We start from the raw sequence: 18,669 nt of genomic DNA, 5'->3' as shown, positions 1-18,669 counted from the left end.
CTGGTCCTTGAAAGGTTGTCACGCCTCACCCTGCTCGGGGATCCGCTAGTCCCAGGGGTTCCAGGAGGTTGTCACGCCTCAGCCTGCCCGGGGATTCGATCTCTAGGAGGCTGTCACGCCTCAACCTGCTCGGGGATCTGCCAGTCCCAGGGGTCCCAGAAGGTCATCACGCCTCGACCTGCCCAGGGACCAAATTCTCGGGAGGCCGTCATGCCTCGGCCTGCCCAGGGGTTTGATCTCTAGGAGGCTGTCATGCCTCAGCCTGCCTGGAGATCACACCCTGACCCGGGGACACCTGGCTTTTAGGTTGCAACAGTTCTGGGTAGGATAAGCTTCAGAAAGACTCACCCCTAAGGAAGTCCACCCATGGAAACAGAAGGAAGCCTACTGTGGGACTGTGCCCAGGCTCAGCAATAACTCAGGAGCCCACTGAGAACCCCATTGCCTTTCTGGAAAGGCTAAAAGAGGCATTCCAAAAGTTTACCAATCTGGACTTAGACTCTTACGAGGGACAGGTGATTTTAAAGGACAAATTCCTGTCCCAATGTACATCAGGTATCAGAATTAAGTTACAACAGCTACGACAGCAGGACCCCGCTGCCTCTTTAGATGAGATGGTCCAGACAGCCACCAATACCTTTTATAACAGAGAACAGGAGAAGGGGAGAAAGAAAGAGACAAGGCATGCCCAGATGCTGGGCGCCCTCCTGGGAAGCCCTATGGCAAACCCCGAGTCTTTGAAGGACAAGGCACGAGACAAATGCCTGATCTGTAGACAGGTGGGACATTGGGCCAAAGAGTGTCCAAACCGTGACAAGTCTCCTAGAATGGCTTGCCACAAATGCCATCAACTTTGACATTGGGCAGCACTCTGCCCTTGGGACCCAAGAGCCTCAAGGTCAAGCGCCAAGCCTACCCTCACGATGGTTCAAGAAGACTGAAGCGGCCCGCTCCAGCCAGCCTGCCTGTCACAGATAACCATCACGGGGCTGGAGCCAAGGGTGCAACTGGATGTGGCAGGTAGGTCCGAGAATTTCTTGGTTGACACAGGGGCTACCTACTCTGTCTTGATCTCCTACTCCGGACACTTCTCCTCCCAAATCTGTACCATTTTGGGTGCTACAGGAAAAGCAACTACTAAAAGATTCACCCGAGCACTTCTTTGTTGCTGGGATGGACAAATATTTTCCCACCAGTTTCTGGTGGTCCCTGAGTGTCCTACTCCCTTATTGGGAAGAGATATACTCACTAAACTGGGAACCACCCTTGTGATGGGAAGTTTTTCAGCCCCTAGAGCCCTGCAGCTCCTGGTTACTACTGAAGAACCTATTGCACCTTCAATAGAGAGGGACTAAAAACTGTGGGAGGACAAAATTAGCCCCCAGGTGTGGGACCAGGGGATTCCTGGACGAACCCACCAAGCTGAACTAGTCATCATTGTCCTCCGAGATCCCACTAGGTTTCCTAACTGGAAACAATACCCTCTCAAAAGAGAGGCTCGAGAGGGGCTACAGCCTTTAATAAATAAATTCCTTGCTTGTGGGATATTGGTCCCCACCAGTTCACTATGTAACACCCCAATCCTCCCAGTAAAGAAAAAAGACGGAACCTGGCAAATGGTTCAAGATCTCTGGATCATAAATGAAGCTGTAGTCCCCCTCCATCCCGCAGTACCCAGTCCCAATATAATCTTGGGAGAAACCCCACCCAGTGCCAAGTGGTTTACAGTCTTGGATCTCAAAGATGCATTTTTTTGCATACCACTGGCTAAAGAATCCCAATATCTTTTTGCCTTTGAGTGGGAGGCCCCAGGAGAAAAACACCAACCGATGACGGACAGTATTACCTCAGGGGTTCAGAGATAGCCCCCACCTGTTTGGACAGGCCCTTAGCCGAGATCTCCTAGATCTGGACCTGGGACGTCATGGGAAAATATTACAATATGTAGATGACCTACTAATCTGCTCTCCAGATGAGAAAAGTGCCCAACGACATGCAATTCAGGTTCTAAACTTCTTGGCAGAAAGAGGATATAAGGTCTCCCGTGCTAAGGCACAGATGGTCGAGACAAAGGTTACTTACCTGGGAGTTCAGATTACACACAGGTCCAGGAGGCTGGCCTCTGATCGGGTACAAGGAATCCTCCAGTTGCCCTCCCCCACGACTCGAAAACAATTGCGAGCTTTCCTGGGGCTAACTGGATATTGTAGAATCTGGATACCCAACCATGGTCTAATTGTCCAGCCCTTATATGAAAGCTTAAAGGGACCAGATGATTCAATCCCACTGATATGGGGAACTCCTCAAAAGAAGGCAGAGGCTACACTAAAACAGGCCTTAACTCAGGCACCTGCTTTGAGGTTGCCAGACCCAGAAAAAGCATTCCAACTTTATGTCCATGAAAGAGAGGGAATAGCCTTGGGAGTGTTAACTCAAAGGTTGGGATCTGAACCCCAGCCTGTAGCTTACTTATCCAAAAAGCTTGATCCAACTACCTGAGGCTGGGCCCCCTGCTTTCGAAATCTTGCAGCTATTGCAATCATGATAGAAGATGCTTTAAAACTCTCCTTTGGGGGCAAACTAACTATTTTTACCAGCCACCAAGTAAAACAACTCCTAAATGGGAAAGACCATTTATGGATGTCTGATCAAAGAATCCTTAGATATCAAGTAATGCTGATGGAAAACCCAGGCCTCACTATATCCCCTTGTGAAGTTCTTAACCCAGCCACCCTCCTGCTTACCCCCGAGGGCTCTCTCCCCATTCATTCTTGTCTAGAAACCTTGGACCACTGGACAAAACCCCGAGAAGGATTGTCAGAAGATCCTCTGACCAATCCTGAGGAAATCTGGTACACCGATGGGAGCAGCTTTGTCTTGGACGGAAAAAGAAGAGCCGGGTATGCAGTAGTCTCCAATTTTGAGACCATAGAGGCCAAGCCTCTGCCACCAGATACTTCAGCCCAATTAGCTGAGCTCATAGCCCTGACTCGAGCTTTAGAACTGGGAAAAGGAAAAAGAATAGCCATTTACACTGATTCCAAGTATGCCTTTCTGGTGCTACAGGCACATGTGGCCATTTGGAAAGAAAGGGGCCACTTGATCACCCGAGGGTCCCCAATCAAATATGGTGATCAGATTTTTGACTCTTGGCAGTCCATCTGCCACTGAGGTTTCGGTCTCCCCCTGTAAAGGACACCAAAAAGGGAGCACAGAAGTGGCACGAGGGAACCAAGCAGCTGATCAGGCAGCTAGGAGAGCAGCATTACAGAACCATGACCCAACAGGGGCTGCCACCTTAGTTCCACAGACTAATTTGCCAGAAACTCCTTCATATACTGAAGGTGAGACTCTTAAAGCTAAGAGCGAGGGCTTTCAAGAAGATCATATGGGTGGCTCCAAAAGGAGGGACTCCTTTTTCTGCCTCGGAACCTCCAATGGAAGTTGGTTAACTCCTTACATGCCACTACTCATTTAGGAAAAAAGGCCCTCCAGAGATTATTAGAGAGGTCCTTAAGAGGAACAGGCTTCCAAACAACTATAAGACAGGTGGTGTCTTCTTGTCCCACTTGCCAATTAAACAACCCCCAAGGAGCTCAAAAACCCCAGCTGGCCCAGCCCATCCAACGACGTTGGGCCTACCTGGGAGAGGACTGGCAGATGGACTTCACCCAGATGCCAGTTTCTCAAGGGTATAAATCCCTATTAGTCATGATAGATACATTCACAGGATGGATTGAAGGCTTTCCCACTCGGACTGAGAAGGCTGAGGAGGTGATAAAAAAAACTGCTCCATGAAACCATTCCAAGATTTGGTCTGCCCAGGTCATTACAAAGTGACAATGGGACATCATTTACTTCTAAGGTCACCCAAGGGGTCTCGAAAGCATTGGGCATTACTTATTATCTCCATTGTGCCTGGAGGCCTCAATCTTCGGGAAAAGTAAAAAGAGTCAATCAATTCTTAAAATCAGCTATAAAAAAGATAACCCAGGCGACCTCCCTGGGGTGGAAGAAGGCTTTACCGATACCTCTCCTCTGCCCCCACATTGCCCCTGAGGAACAGCTTGGTCTTAGTCCTTATGAGATGCTCTATGGGAGACCTTTTGTTTATGTCAATGACCTCTTCCTAGATCCAGAGGCTCAGACCCTCCAGTCTTATACCATGGCCATTGGGCAATTCCAACAGGATATACGCTTGTGGGGTGTGAACCAGGACCCAAAAGACTCTAAGGCGTCACCACTATCTGCTCCAGGGACTCAAGTCCTAATTAAAGTCTGGAAAGATGGGCCCCCAAAAGCTCAACTCCAGCCCACATGGAAGGGCCTCTACCCTGTAGTACTTTCTACCCCCACAGCAGTCAAGGTACCAGGACATGACACCTGGATTCACTACTCATGAGTGAAGCCATGGGAGAAAACAGAAGAGGACACTCGATACACCTGTGAGCCCCTGGGAGATCTCAGATACCTATTCAGGACTACCAATGAGTACCATTCTAATGAACACCCCCCAAATCTGGTTTCTGGAGATAAGATTTCTCAGGCTAGCTCTAAAGAACCAACACAGCTTGACAGAGATTATACTCCAAAACAGACAGGAGATAGATCTTCTGATCCCTGAACAAGGAGGGACTTGAGCCATCCTGGCGATGTGAATTTAAAACTGACTAATGCCCCTACTAGTCCTTGTTATGCTATATTGATGACGCTTATGATTATTCCATGTACTGTCAATTGTCTAACCTGTTTTGTCTCTGCCCAGGTCAACAAGCTACAACATGCAGTGCCAGTTCAACAAAGATGTAAAACTACAGCCAACCATGAAAAATATCACACCCTTAGATGGACACCGCTATAAGGACTCTGAGGCTTGAGACTAGCAAGAGGGGGAGGCCCAATACCCCTCGCTGCCCCAGTTCAGCAGGAAGTAGCCAGAAAGACTTCGACGCCCCTATTCCCAAAGAATTGGGCCTCCCATCTCTTGAGGGGGGAATGTTAGGTAGGGAGAACAGGGAAAAGGAGTCCAAAATGGTGGTGGCCACAGAAAAGGAAGGGAAAAGCCCGCGAAAATGAAACAAAAGAAGGTCCGAGGACCCGAGTGAGGACCTCAGGTAAAACAACACTCCTGGCTGGCCCAATTTACATAGGACAGACCCAGGGAGAGATAAACATGTAAACAGAGGAGCCAGAGCAGGCTCTCTCTCTCTCTCTCCCATGCGCTGGGGCGCTCCTCTCCTCGTGTCTTTAGATCCATGTGCCCTCACGCCTCAAAGATGGATTTTCCTGCTATCTTCTAAATAAAATAGAGCTGTAACACTGAGCTGTAACCCTGATTTGCCTAAGCTATAACACGGTCCATTTGAGACCTGAGAGCTATAACACGTTCTATCTAAGACCTGAGAGCTGTGACTCGCCGAGGGGGCTTTAATGTCCGTCACTCCAAATCTTTGTTGCGATGAGACAAAGAATCGAGGAAGATACACTCGCGGGACAGATCAATGGACTGGTTCAAATTTGGAAAAAGAGTACTCCAAGGCTAGATATTGTCACCCTGCTTATTTAACTTACATGCAGAGTCCACCATGCGAAATGCTGGTCTGGATGATTCACAAGCTGGAATCAAGTTTGCCAGGAGAAATATTAACAATCTCAGATATGCAGATGGTACCACTCGAATGGCAGGGTGAAAGAGAAGAATGAAAAAGCTGGATTAAAACTCAACATTCAAAAAACTGAGATTATGGCATCTGGTCCCATCACTTTATGGCAAATAGATGGGGAAAAAGTGGAAACAATGACAGATTTTATATTCTCGGGTTCCAAAGTCACTGCAGATGGTGATTGCAGCCATGAAATTAAAAGACGCTTGATCCTTGGAAGAAAAGACGTGACAAACCTAGACAGTGAATTAAAAAGCAGAGACATTACTTTACCAACAAAGGTCCCTATAGTCAGAGCTCTGGTTTACCCAGTAATCATGTGTGGATGTGAAAGTTGGACCATAAAGAAGGCTAAGCGGCAATCTTGAATCTGGAATTCTGATGCAGTCACCACCAGCGAATTAAACCTGCTGGAATACTGAAACTGAAGCTCCAATGCTTTGGCCACCTGATTGCGAAGAACCGATTCACTGGAGAAGACACTGGTGATGGGAAAGACTGAGGGCAAGAGGATAAGAAGGTGACAGAGAGGGTAAGATGGTTGGATGGCATCACTGACTCAATGAACAGGAGTTTGAGCAAACTCTGGGAGATAGTGAGAACAGGGAAGCCTGACGGGCTGCAGTTCCTGGGGTCGTAAAGAGTCAGACATGACCTAGAGATGGAACAGCAGCAAAAGCAGGGAAAATTAATGCACCAGTCAGCCGTATTTCAGACACGTGGGATAAGTGTTCATGTGCTCTCACAATAAGCTGTCTTGGCAGTGGAGTAGGCTTTTCACCTACTCCAGAGACTACGAGAAGTTACCACCCACTCGCCAAGCAGGAGCGTCTCCACATGCCTCTGCTCACGAGCAGGAATGCGGAGCCTCTTTGGTCACTTTCTGTGTCTCTGCTACACTCCTGCCCGTTGCACAGAGTGTCCCCTTATCTTTCAGGCTGAACTCCTGTCTGCAACTTCTGGGAGCAGACTTTCTGGAAGGACAGTGGTGGGCATAGTAGGTGGGAAGAGATGCATGTTTACTGCGGGGCAGGCTGTGAGGTGTGGCCAGGACACTAATCACTGTCATTTCATAATTTATAGGCGTGTGTGCACTGTGTCTGGTGCTCAGTTGCTAAGTGGTGTCCGACTCTTTGCAATCCTGTGGACCGTAGCCTGCCAGGCTCCTCTGTGTGTGGAATTTTCTAGGCAAGAATACTGGAGTGGGTTGCTATTTTCTCCTTCAAGGGATCTTCCTGACCCAGGGATTGAACCCTCATCTCCTCAATTGGCAGGCAGATTCTTTACTGCTGAGCTACTGGGGAAACCCAATTTATAGACACAACTACTTAAATGCAGAGTTTAGTAGTTACAGTAGTTTTATGGTCTTGGCAGATGTCGTCACCATCTTCACTTGGGGTGAATCCACACCCACCTGAAGGTAAGCAATGCCTTCCTCCCTGACATCCTAGAGTCCTGCACACTGGGTGCTGGCCACCTGAGCACTGGGTGTTCAACAGCTTAATAAAGAGGCCTAGACATGGAGAGGGAGATGAAAGAACACAAATAAATCTTAACGGTGGGGGAAGAAGTATTCTAGCAGGTTTTATTTCCCTGGTGGTAACTGTATCAGCTCTCTATTTCCAGTCTGATTCCTCATTTCATGTATTGGGGTCCAGGCTAGTGGGAGTACAGACAGGGCAAAGGATTTTTTTTTTTTTTTTTTTTTTGCTTCCCTGCTCCTCAATTAACTGAAAGCAATTAAAGTTAGGAATTGTGTCTGATTTTTGTTTCCACATTGTAGACAACCTGTAAATTTCCAGAATGAATGCTGGAAGCTAGGGATTCCTGAAAATGCACAAGAATTTAAGAGAATCTAGGTGATCTGTGGAGCCAGAGAGTCCTGCCAGCATGATAACTTCAACTCAAGATGCTAATTTTAGGTGGAGGGTTGGTTCAGTGAGTAGGACTCTGCACTCACATTGCAGGAGGCCCAGGTTCGATCCCTGGTCAGGGAACTAGATCCCACACGCCTAAACTAAGACCTGGCACAGACAAAAAACAAACAAGAAGAACAGCTCAGCAAACAGATGTGCATTAAAAATGACCCCAGTTTTGGTAAAAACTAACAAAATTCACTTTAACTGGTGAGAAAAACTCTGTAGGTGAAAAAGGCACATTTGACTGTTCTTGAGTTCATCTGACTGAGTCATAGCCATCGTTACTGGATTGACAGCACAGCCTTGAAAGCCCGGGTAAGGCAGCTGTCTGTAGCCACGCGTTCCCAGGCCTCAGAATGGTGTATGTCAGCAAAGAACAATGGCAACAAGTCTTACCATAATATAGTCAGACTTTGCATAAAGTAAACCCTATCCTAGAGAAAAGAATAAGCTATGAAATGACCCCATTAAATCTTCTGCTGGGTTCACTTCACTAGCAGAAATAATTGCACAGGAAACCAAACAAATGGGCTGACAGACACTGAGCAAACAGTGCTTTCCATAGAGATGTCTGAATCATTAATAAAACAAATAAATAGAAGACAGATGAACACCACATGCACATGCCTCTGGAATGAAGAGTGCCGGGCTAACATATTAAGCATCTAAACTTGACATTCTAAAAGATACTTAGTAGACTTAAAACAACTATGTGATGAGAAGGGAAACGATAGTGTTTGTGTTTCAAGAACCAAGGTACCTAATTAAGGCCACCTGTCCCTCATGAGGCTAAAGGCGTAAGGTTGCCGTCATCCAAGGATGGCCCAACTCCCCCCACCCCCACTCTCCCCCCACAAGCCCTGCCTTGTGCTTTTCTCTCTCTCTGTCTCTCTCTTTGTCAATATTCCTCCTCTCCTTTACAGAGGTCCCTAATTTTTAGGTATTTCAGCATCTCTGTTTTCCTATTCTGTCTCAATCCCACAATGAGACAGCTGCACTATTTTTGGTAAATCCCTCATGCACTGGTGCCTGGAAGCTGCCTCCATCAAGTAAGCTGGGCAATGTTAGGGCTCATCTCATCTGTTTTCCTTATCTCTGTGTTCCCTGATGTTCAAGGTCCAAAAATAGTCTTCCAATTGGAAGATCAACTCTACCGTTATCAGTGAAAAAGAAGTCACATTTTACTTTTATTGTTTTACAAATCTGGCATTCCATGATAAATCAGGATAATAACCTTACCACTTAACTACACATTATTTGACACCTGCCTTAGATAAAATTTTCTCCATGGCATGTTGACAGAGTCAACATGAATATAACTACTTTAGAGAAATGACTTGGGTTGAGGAGGAAGCACTTTCCATACAGAGGGATCCTTCTCTGAGCCATGGGAATCAGAGACACAAGGAAGGAACCGCTGACTATTCCGTCTAGAAATTGTAACTGGGGTTTCTTGCGAAGCTAGAGATACCTGTATCATGCAAAAAATTATGGAAGTAATAATAGAATATTTCGCTAACACGCTTATGTTTAGCACTCTCTTCTTAGGGTCCTGTCCCATTCTCTTGTATGTACCCCACAAGCTATTATCAGGAGAAATAGGTCAGACCAGACTGTGGTGCAGTTTTCACGATCACCACCAGAGGGCGGGGCTTCCTTCAGATGCGGTTCCTCACTGTATTCAGGAGCTGGTTTCACTTGCCTGCTTCGTAGCCACAAGACAGAATATTGCCTCAGTATAGAAAGGGCCTCTCAGTTTCTGAGCGAGGAGCTTCTGTAACATCCAGATGGAGACTAGATTTGTTAGACTGGTGTATTCCAGGGAACAAGGATCGTTTTCTTTTGCGAACATGCATTCTGCCACTCATTCAGTTCTTCTGATCATCTTAATATTCAGTAAGTAACATTTTATCCTACATGTTAATGATTTTTCATTTTCCTATGATTATAGGTAAGTTTTATATTACTTCCCTGGCTGAAAACTCCTGTACATTTCTACTATAACAAAGTGATTCTCTTCCAGGAGGGACCAATGGTGACTCAGTGAACCAGACAGAAGGCCCATTGACTGTCTCAGAGGGGGCTCTCATGACCCTGAACTGCACTTACCAGACTGCTGATTCAGCTCCCTATCTTTACTGGTATATCCAGCATCTCAACAAAGCTCCTCAATTCCTCCTGAAGGGCTCGATGTCAGACCCGAAGCCAAAGAGTGAAGGTTTTCAGGCCACTCTTGTTCAGAGTGACAGGTCCTTCCACCTGCAGAAACGGGCAGTGCAAGCATCAGACTCGGCTGTGTACTACTGTGCTCTGGGTGACACAGTGGCACAGGGCTGCGGGGGAGCTGAGCGCAAACCCAGAGTGCAGATGGGGCTCTGGCTGTGGGCAGCCCTGCAAGGGGGTTGCTGTTTCTGTCTTAGGTGTTTTATGCTAGCTGTGTTGTTGTTTATGTGCTAAGTCATTTCCGACTCTTTTGTGACCCTGTGACTGTAGTGGGCTCTTCTGTCCATGGGATTTCCCAGGCAAGAAGACTGGACTGGGTTGCCATTTCTTTCTCCTGGGAATTATCCTGACCCAGGAATGGTACCCATGTCTCCTGTTTATCAGGCAGATTCTTTACTGCTGATCCACCTGAGAGACCCTGTTTTATGCCAGAGGCATCGTCAAAGTACTTCCAGCTCTGAAGCTCAGTGCCAAGAACCCTGCAATTCTTGGACTGGTCTATAGAGAGGAATCTGGGAGGAACAGTGAAAAGAGGAATCTAAGTGGCCTTCTCCAGAAATGCCTGTTTTTAGCCCAGTCACATTTCTCCAGATGGGTTAGAATTCCTGGAAGTGACATTAACTCTATTCAGTGACAGATCAGTTGATTTATGCTGAAATATGTCACAACCTGTTGATGGAAACTCCAGGCACCTCGTTCATGGATGAATGTATGACCTTGAAGCTACTGTCTGAGTGTTATAATTCAGACCAGAATTTTGTGTCTTGCTGAGCTTCACCTGCAGACCCTCCATCTTTAGTGACTGGGGCCTTTACACTCTCTTCCCTTGACTTTTCCACCTCTTATGGTTGCTCAAGAAATGCTGCTGCTGTGAGTCCCATGAAGATGGTTTCCTGAGAAGATATTCCTTCTGTCAAGGGCCCCGTGGGCCAGAGCAGTCTAGTCAGTGAACCTTTTGTGCATGAGGTGTCTTGCTTATATGTTGGTGACACAGCTCCACCAGCATCTTGTCATCATGGCAGCTCTTTACAGAATGCTGGGTCATGATCCCGATCCTGGTCTTGAGGATCTGTGCTGTGAGAAATTCTGGACATAAGCATGACCACGGAACCTGACATATTATTTTTATCGGTGTATTGAGACCTCTGATCCTTTTGAAATGTGTCAAATTCAGCGACCAAGCAAACAGTCTGTTAGTGTAAAGAGGGCACATGGACTTTGGTTGACCGGGATTCTAAATTCTTGACATATTCAGAATGTTCCCACAGCAGAAGAGCAGAAAACAGAGAAATGCGTGGCTCTCACTGTAACTTGCAATGAATGAAACTCACCGAGAGAAATTCATCCTGGCATTCTGGTGGTCTCTGAACCTCACCCATCTTTTATCCTTTTGTATGATTCTGTGGGACTGATAGGTACAGATGACGGTTTTGCAGAGCCTGAGTCTTCTCTGATTTCAGAGGCTCTTCTTAAGAAAAAGAAAATGAAATTACAGAATCTAGTTTCTTGGGCCCAGGACACTAAGGGATCCTGAAATACAAGCTGAATTTGCTTTATGGTAAACCCTCTTCATAAATTTAACCCTCCTCTTTAAGATCAAAGCATTATAACCATCTTTATTTGCCCTGATATTGGCAGATTTGAACCCCCCAGGACGCTTTCTGTCCCAGCACTTGATCTGTAATTAATATGAGTATTTTCAGCTCTATCACTTTTTTAATAACAGCTTTATAAAGATGATTCACATATCATCACCTTCACGCTTTTAACTGTACAATCGAGTGGTTTGCATGTTCACGGAATCGTGCAGTCATCAGTACTATCTGATTGCAGAACACCACCCCAGGAAGAAACTTGGTGCCCATTAGCAGTCACTCCTGTTCCCCGTTTCCTCCAGACACGGGCATCCACGCCTCTGTTCTCTGTCTCTGTGGATGTGACGGTTCTGGGCGTTTCCTAGAGATAGAATCAGCTCGCATATGACTGTTTGTACCTGTCTTCTTTCGCCTCGTGGAGTCTCTCCATGGCGTGTCTCCATATCCGCTCTCCACTACGCCTTATGGTCGCTTAATAGGCTGCTCTGCGATACCCCCTATTCTCCTGATCCATTCTTCACTTGAAGAGTGACTGTTTTGGAAACATTTTGGTCATTTCCACTTTTTAGCTCTTATAAATGATGCTGGTATGAGCACTCATGTGCAGGAGCTCTATTGCTCTAAGAGAATGTACGTTCAGTTAGAGGTTCGACTTTTTGTGTTTTCACATTTGTTTCATTTCATTTTGCTTTATTTGGTACCAGCATTTCCTTAGGATGTACAATGAGTAAGTACAAGAGAAAATGCTCTTTAAAATTATGCTTTAATGCTTACATGAGATATAATCATTTCAAGCTATACTTGCATTCTTTCTGGAAAGCTTTTTGAGCACATACTCATGTGTGTAAGTCATATGAATAAGTGTTGAGAATATAGTATACATGACCGAGTCTCCTGCTTTAGGACTGTATTGCTTTAAGACACCACATGTGTCTTAACGTAATGTTTCTTTCACAAATCATTTTATTCACTCACTGGGCTCTGTTTGTCCCCACTATGTGACATTGGCAGGTTTATGGGCAATGGGCTAAGCATTTTAAATCCCTCTCCACCTCTTCAGGTGGATACTAGGAAACTTCCAATTTAAAAATGTTAAAATTTAGGTGTAGAGATGTTTAGTAACTTAATCAAGGTTACATAACCAGTCAGGACAGAGCTTGGGTAGGATGTCAATCATTCTGCTGCATGACTTTTATTCTTAAAAGCTAATTGATAGAACCACCATGAAATCTGTTTCTTTTTTGTTAAATACCACTGCCTTCTTAGAATTTTATAATTTTTGAAATTTTCATTTGATGAAAAATAAGTTAATGCAGTAATCAAAACTGTCCTTTACTCAATGGGCAATCACAGGAGTCTGTATATATTCCTGAACACTGAAGCCAAAAAATTGCAGTCATCATCATTTATGACTTTGAACATAAAGTTGCACAGATTCTCTGTGATTGAATAACCTGCGTATTCCAGGGCTTATAGCTGAGTCTCAGTAGCCATATTAAAGAGGATATATATTAAAGGTGTTTGCCATGGCAATGAGGACTATATTTTTCAAATTAAAAAAACCCCTTCATGTGGCAAATATGTCTCCTCGTTGGGACTGTAAGACACAGCATTTTCTGTTCTGCTACAGTGTATATCTTATTAAAGCAAATTCTTTTTAGACAATTAGTAAATATGGGTCTGGTCTTCCCCAGGGGCTCAGTGGTACAGAATCCACCTGCCAATGCAGAAGATCTTCTCCAGGATGAGTTCAACTCCTGGGTCGAGCAGATCCCCTGGAGAAGAATACAGCAACCCACCCCAGTATTCTGGTCTTGAAATCCCGTGGACAGAGGAAGCTGGTGGGTTACAGTTCATGGGGTTGCAAAGAGTCGGGCACAACTTACTGACTAAACAGCAACAAATACGAGCATGATGAGGAAGTTTCATTGATTTTTCTAAGCACGTTAATAATTTGTGCCAAAACAGAAACTTTCAAAGGCAATTTTCTCTCAATAAAAAAGCCTAAAATCTAGTGTTTGCTTTAGTGGCCTCAAGAATTTCTAGGGTTTTCAAGTAAAAGCTACCTGATAAAGCTGAGAGGGAGGGTAAAAAGAGTGCTGGTCCATCTTCCTCTCTAGCATTAAGCAAATTGATTTATCATGAATTTTCCAGGTCAGAATACTGGAGTGGGTAGTCATTTCCTTCTCCAGGGGACCTTCTCAACCCAGGGATGAAACGCAGGTCTTCCACATTGCAGGTGGATTTTTTTTTACCAGCTGAGCCACCAGGCAAAGCCCTTACGGAGAGCAATAACATTTAAAATTTTGATGACCTTGGTCTTACATGTTCTTATGGACCTGTGTGAGAGCAGCGAGACACAACTCCTAATATTTAAGATGTCAAAGAGTTTTAAAACTATGATGCAGTGAACAAACGTCAATGGAGATTGAACTGTGCTGGCATTTCTAACAGGATTTCTATTGCCTTTGATAATGCTTTGGCTCCAGATTTGTGTATTTTTAGGGTTTTAATTTGCACCACAATTAATGGGTGTGGTTTGGAAGAGTTGGGGGTGATTCACAAATACATGTATTGAGTTTTAACAGAGGTTCTTATATTTAGGCATTGACTAAAATTTTCTGAATTTACTTTTGTTTACACACATACACACATGTAAATTGTGATCACATACACATGTATTTTTCCCCCTTGCTGCTATTTAACATGGCACACACTTGACAGATTTTGTGACACAGAGGCAAGATATAAAATTGTTCATAGACAACAGAATATTTCACAGGTAACTTTTACCAGATTCCATAGGAAGCAGAAACAAGGATTGAAGTGAAAAATTCTGCCTTTCTGTTAGAGTGGAAACCCCATTGTTCCTTTTGATTCTCTGATCCAAAGGAGAATGAACTGAACATAATTCTGTTTTACCACTATTTATTTCTAGTCTGAGAGTGTTCTAATTCGACAAACTGATGTGCAGAAGTCTAGCATTTCCCTCCTAGAAAGGAAGCGTGTGACACGACATAGACACACTGCCCTCCAGCTGCTGACTCAGTTTCCTGCCTGGGGCAGAAGCGTCTCACAGCCCAGGAGCTCTGCCTGGACCTCTTGAGCACAGGGTGCAGAATTCAGACCTGGATCTGAAATGGAGCAGAGGACGCGTCACTGCAGGGAGGAGCTGCCCGTGTGCTGGTTGCCAGCGCGCCGAGGGTGGGCAGAGCCTCTGTCTGTCTTGGTGAGGGTGGCCACACACAGGACTCATGCCCTCTCTCAGTGCCAAGGTTGTGGGGGCGGGGGTAGATCAGTGTTACCTGATGCATCTGGAAAGGCAGGGATAATGGGAGATGGAATCAGGGCATTAGGTCCTAAGGCACTTCATCCCCTATACCATCATGGTTGTAAGTAAAGGCTCTTTCCTGCAGGATCCAGCGTGACCCAGAAGGTAACTCAAGTCCAGTCTGCAATTTCTGTGGTGGAGAAGGAGGCTGCAACCTTGGACTGTGCATATGAAGCTAGTAGTTATGGTTATTATTTAAAAAATCAGACATCACATTGGAAACTGGATTTCTAGCTTCTCTATAAAAATCTGTAAGAGCACAGCATCTTCTGGGGTAGAGGTCAAAAGTCATGTTTGATTGCATAATGCCTTTGATATAGACTCATTTTCTGTTTAAAATCTATGCAGATGTACCATTTACAACATGAAAAGCCAAAAAATAAAATTTTAAATTATTTGTCATAATATGGAAGCTCATCCACAAAGCAAACAAATCTGAATTAACATCTCATGGAAATATACCTGTTTTTTTCCCTGTGATTTTTATCATCACAGCATGGATCCCAGTGTGAGAAATTTCAGTATAGTTTATTCATTAATTCTTGGTTTTCTGGCCAGCATTGGGGAAACATTAGTTGGCAAGACAGATGTGATGTTGCTTTGGTGGAGCTCTCCTCCCAGGGGGCTGTATGGTCTCCAGTACAGGACAGGAGGCAGAGAGGACCTCACAGTACAGACGGTGAGACCTCAAGCAGGTCGTTCTCTCTGACTTTCTGCTTCCTCATCTGTAAAGCGTGAAGGTTAGTCATGAAGCTGCTTTGAGTTAGTGTGAGTCGCTCAGTCGTGTGCAACTCTCTTGCGACCCTGTGGACTGTAGGCTGCCAGGCTCCTCTGTCCATGGAATTCCCCAGGCAGGATGACTCGAGTGGGTTGCCATATTTTTTCCAGGGTATCTTCCAGACCCAGGGACTGCACCTAGGTCTCCTGTATTGCAGACAGATATTTTTTCCATCTCAGCCACCAGGGAAGTCCTTTCCAAAATTTTACTCACCTCACAGGACCACTTAGTTCTCTACCCTTTTTGAGTTCCTAACACCCTCCCTTACTTAAGGAAAGACTATTAGATGTTGTAGAAGTTATCAAGGCGCTGCTCACATTGCTTCACAGTGTAATAAGAAGCCACGGGCGCAGGAAGAGAGTAGAGTGACATGGGAAGCCACCTGCCTTTAACACATCAGAAATACTGTTCTGCCTCCCTGGAGGGAGAGGGTGGAGGAAAAGGGACAGACATGCAGGCAGGAGGGGAGGACAGGCCCAGACTTTGCTCTTTCATCCCGAACACCTTTGTATACATTTGATATCATCCTTAATAAAAGAATGAATTGAACTTAGCTGGATTCAAACCCTGTCATCTGCATCACAGCATGACTTTTCAGGCACTCCTTAGCCTCTCTGTGCATCAGTTTCTTAATATGTAAAATGGCAATAATAGAACCTACTTCATGGACTTAAGAATCAAAATCGTTTATATATCTCTGTTTAAAATCATTATAAAATTAAAATATATATAAACCCACCTGCTTGTGTGTTTATAAATAAAATTTTAAGCACAGGTACATATTATGGCATCTTGATACAGCAGGGATCACTCACTGATGACCATTATTAATGTAAAAGGCAGAGTTTGTTCCAGTACCTACATCAGATTTTCATTCATGTCACTCTTTTCTATAACACAAAGTTTCTCCTTATTTTTCAAGAAAGGAAGCAAAGTTCAGGGAAAAGTCAGGGCCGTGTTGGTGCTGCTAGGAATGTCGCCTACAGGGTTTGGTAGCCTTGTGGTCAATGTTCCCATCTCAGCAGCCTCTGCAGACTCTAAGCCCCTAGTCCTGACAGAGAAGAGCAGGTGGCTTATGCTCAACATAAAACTGCCCTTCTCAGGGCCAGGCAGGGCCACTGTAATTCCCCTGACTATATAACAGAAGGTGTATTTCCCCCTATTTGTTGACAGATCAATGGAAAAATGCTCGAAGACATGATCAATATTCACTACAGTCTTCAAACTGATTTGCTTTCGGCCTTGCACACAGTTTATGAACATTCAGCAAAGTTCCACATGTCAAGATAAAAGATAATGAAGAGATGGCATTTTCACCTAAAAGAAAATATACTACTATTGGCTAACTTGTGACATACAAAATCTCTGTATAATTTAAGGAGAATTTCTTTCCTGTTATTGTTTGAAGAGTATATAAACACTTTTTCAATATATCTGAAACTTGATTGATTAATGAGTTAATTTTCCTGAGATGATGTGATCACTGGCAAAGAGGATATTCTCATCCTGTACCCAGTTTGAAGGCAGACTGCCATTGGAGTGCAATGAGTTTTTCACGTGCTCCAAGAAACTAGGAGAAAGGATCAGCCCCTCCCAAGGCAGGAACCTGCCCCCACTCCTCTGCTCATGAGCAGGAATGTGGAGCCACTTGGGTCAGTTTCTGCATCTCTGCTACAATCGGGCCCATGGCACAGAGTTTACCCTGCGCATCTCTGCAGGCTGAACTCCTGTCTGCAACTTCGGGACCAGACTTTCTGTAAGGACACTGGGGGACACAGAAGGAGAAAAGAGGTATATGTTTTATTTCTGAACAGTCTAGGAGATGTGGCATAAACACTGAATCACTGTCATCTAAAAATTTATAGGCACAACTACAAAAATGCAGAATTTAATAGTTATAATGGTTTTAATATTCCTGGAGGATGTAGTCCCCATCCTTATTTAACAGGGGGGATGTCTGAACACCCACCTGAAGGTAAACACAGATTTCCTCCAAACAACCTAGAGTCTTGCACACTGGGTGTTGGACACCTGAGCACTGGGGCTTCAACATCTTGATAAACAGGGCCTAGGAAGGGAGAAGGAGACGAAAAAATAAAATGAAATCTGAACAGCAAAAGGAAAGTATCCAAGCAGGTTTTATTCCCCTGGTGGTAACTGTGTCAGCTCTCTACTTCGGGTCTGATCCCACATTCCACATCTCTGGGTCCAGGCTGATGGGACTAGAGACAGGGCTGAGGATTTTTTTTCTTTTTTTCATGTGCTCCTCAGTCAACTGAGAGCAGTTTGAGACAGGAATCATGTCTGTTTTGGTTTCCACGTTGTAGACAACTCTGTAAGTTTCCAGAATGAATGCTGGAGCCCAGGGATTCCTGAACATGCACAACAGTTTAAGAGAACCTTGGGGATCTGCCGAGCCAGTGTCCTGCCAGCATAATAACTTGACTCAAGACACCAATTTTAGGGGGAACTTTGGTCTGGGGGCTAGGACTCTGCGCTCCCAATGCCGGGGGCCTGGGTTTGATCCTTGATCAGGGAACTAGATCTCAGAAGCCGAGATTAAGACCCGGCACAGCCAAAACCAAAAACAAAACAGAACAGCTCAGCAAACAGCTGTGCATTAAAAGAATACCCTAATTTAAAAAAACAGGTCATTTTGACTGTTGAGAAATTCTATGTCCATTATTAGGTATCATTTGAAGAAGATTGCCCTTGTGTTCAACTGACTTGGTCATTGCCATTTAGAAACATTTATTTTTAATTGGAAGATAATTGGAAAGCCACAGGTAAAAGGATGACACTAAAACCCTTCCCAGCACCATACACAAAATAAACTCAAAATGGATTAACGACTTAAATGAAGGCCAGAATCCATCAAACTCTTCGAGGAAAACATAGGCAGTACACTCTTTGACATACATCACAGCATGATCCTCTTTGACCCACCTCCTAGAGTATTGGAAATAAAAACAAAAATAAACAAATTGGACTTAATTCAACTAAAAGTCACAGCATTGATCCTGGGTCGACAGCACTGCCCTGAGAGCCCATGTAAGGCAACCTCCCAGCTGTCTGTGGCCACAGTGTTCCCACGCCTTAAAATGGTTTATGTCAGCAAAGAACAATGTTTTGACCTCTTAGCATAATACAGTCTTACTTT

General features: G+C 44.8%; 1 gene segment (V, D, J or C); it reads left to right on the top strand.

The window, feature by feature from the left end:
• The first annotated feature begins 9,432 nt into the window (after positions 1-9,432).
• On the top strand, positions 9,433-10,039 carry LOC128054743 (T cell receptor alpha variable 18-like). The segment is given in 2 exon segments: positions 9,433-9,478; positions 9,606-10,039. Coding segments are annotated over 2 exon segments (480 nt in total).
• Positions 10,040-18,669: the final 8,630 nt, after the last annotated feature.

Source organism: Budorcas taxicolor, chromosome 10 (assembly GCF_023091745.1).
Source record: "Budorcas taxicolor isolate Tak-1 chromosome 10, Takin1.1, whole genome shotgun sequence".
Taxonomy (NCBI): Eukaryota; Metazoa; Chordata; class Mammalia; order Artiodactyla; family Bovidae; genus Budorcas; species Budorcas taxicolor.
This window is presented reverse-complemented; position numbering and strand designations above follow the sequence as displayed.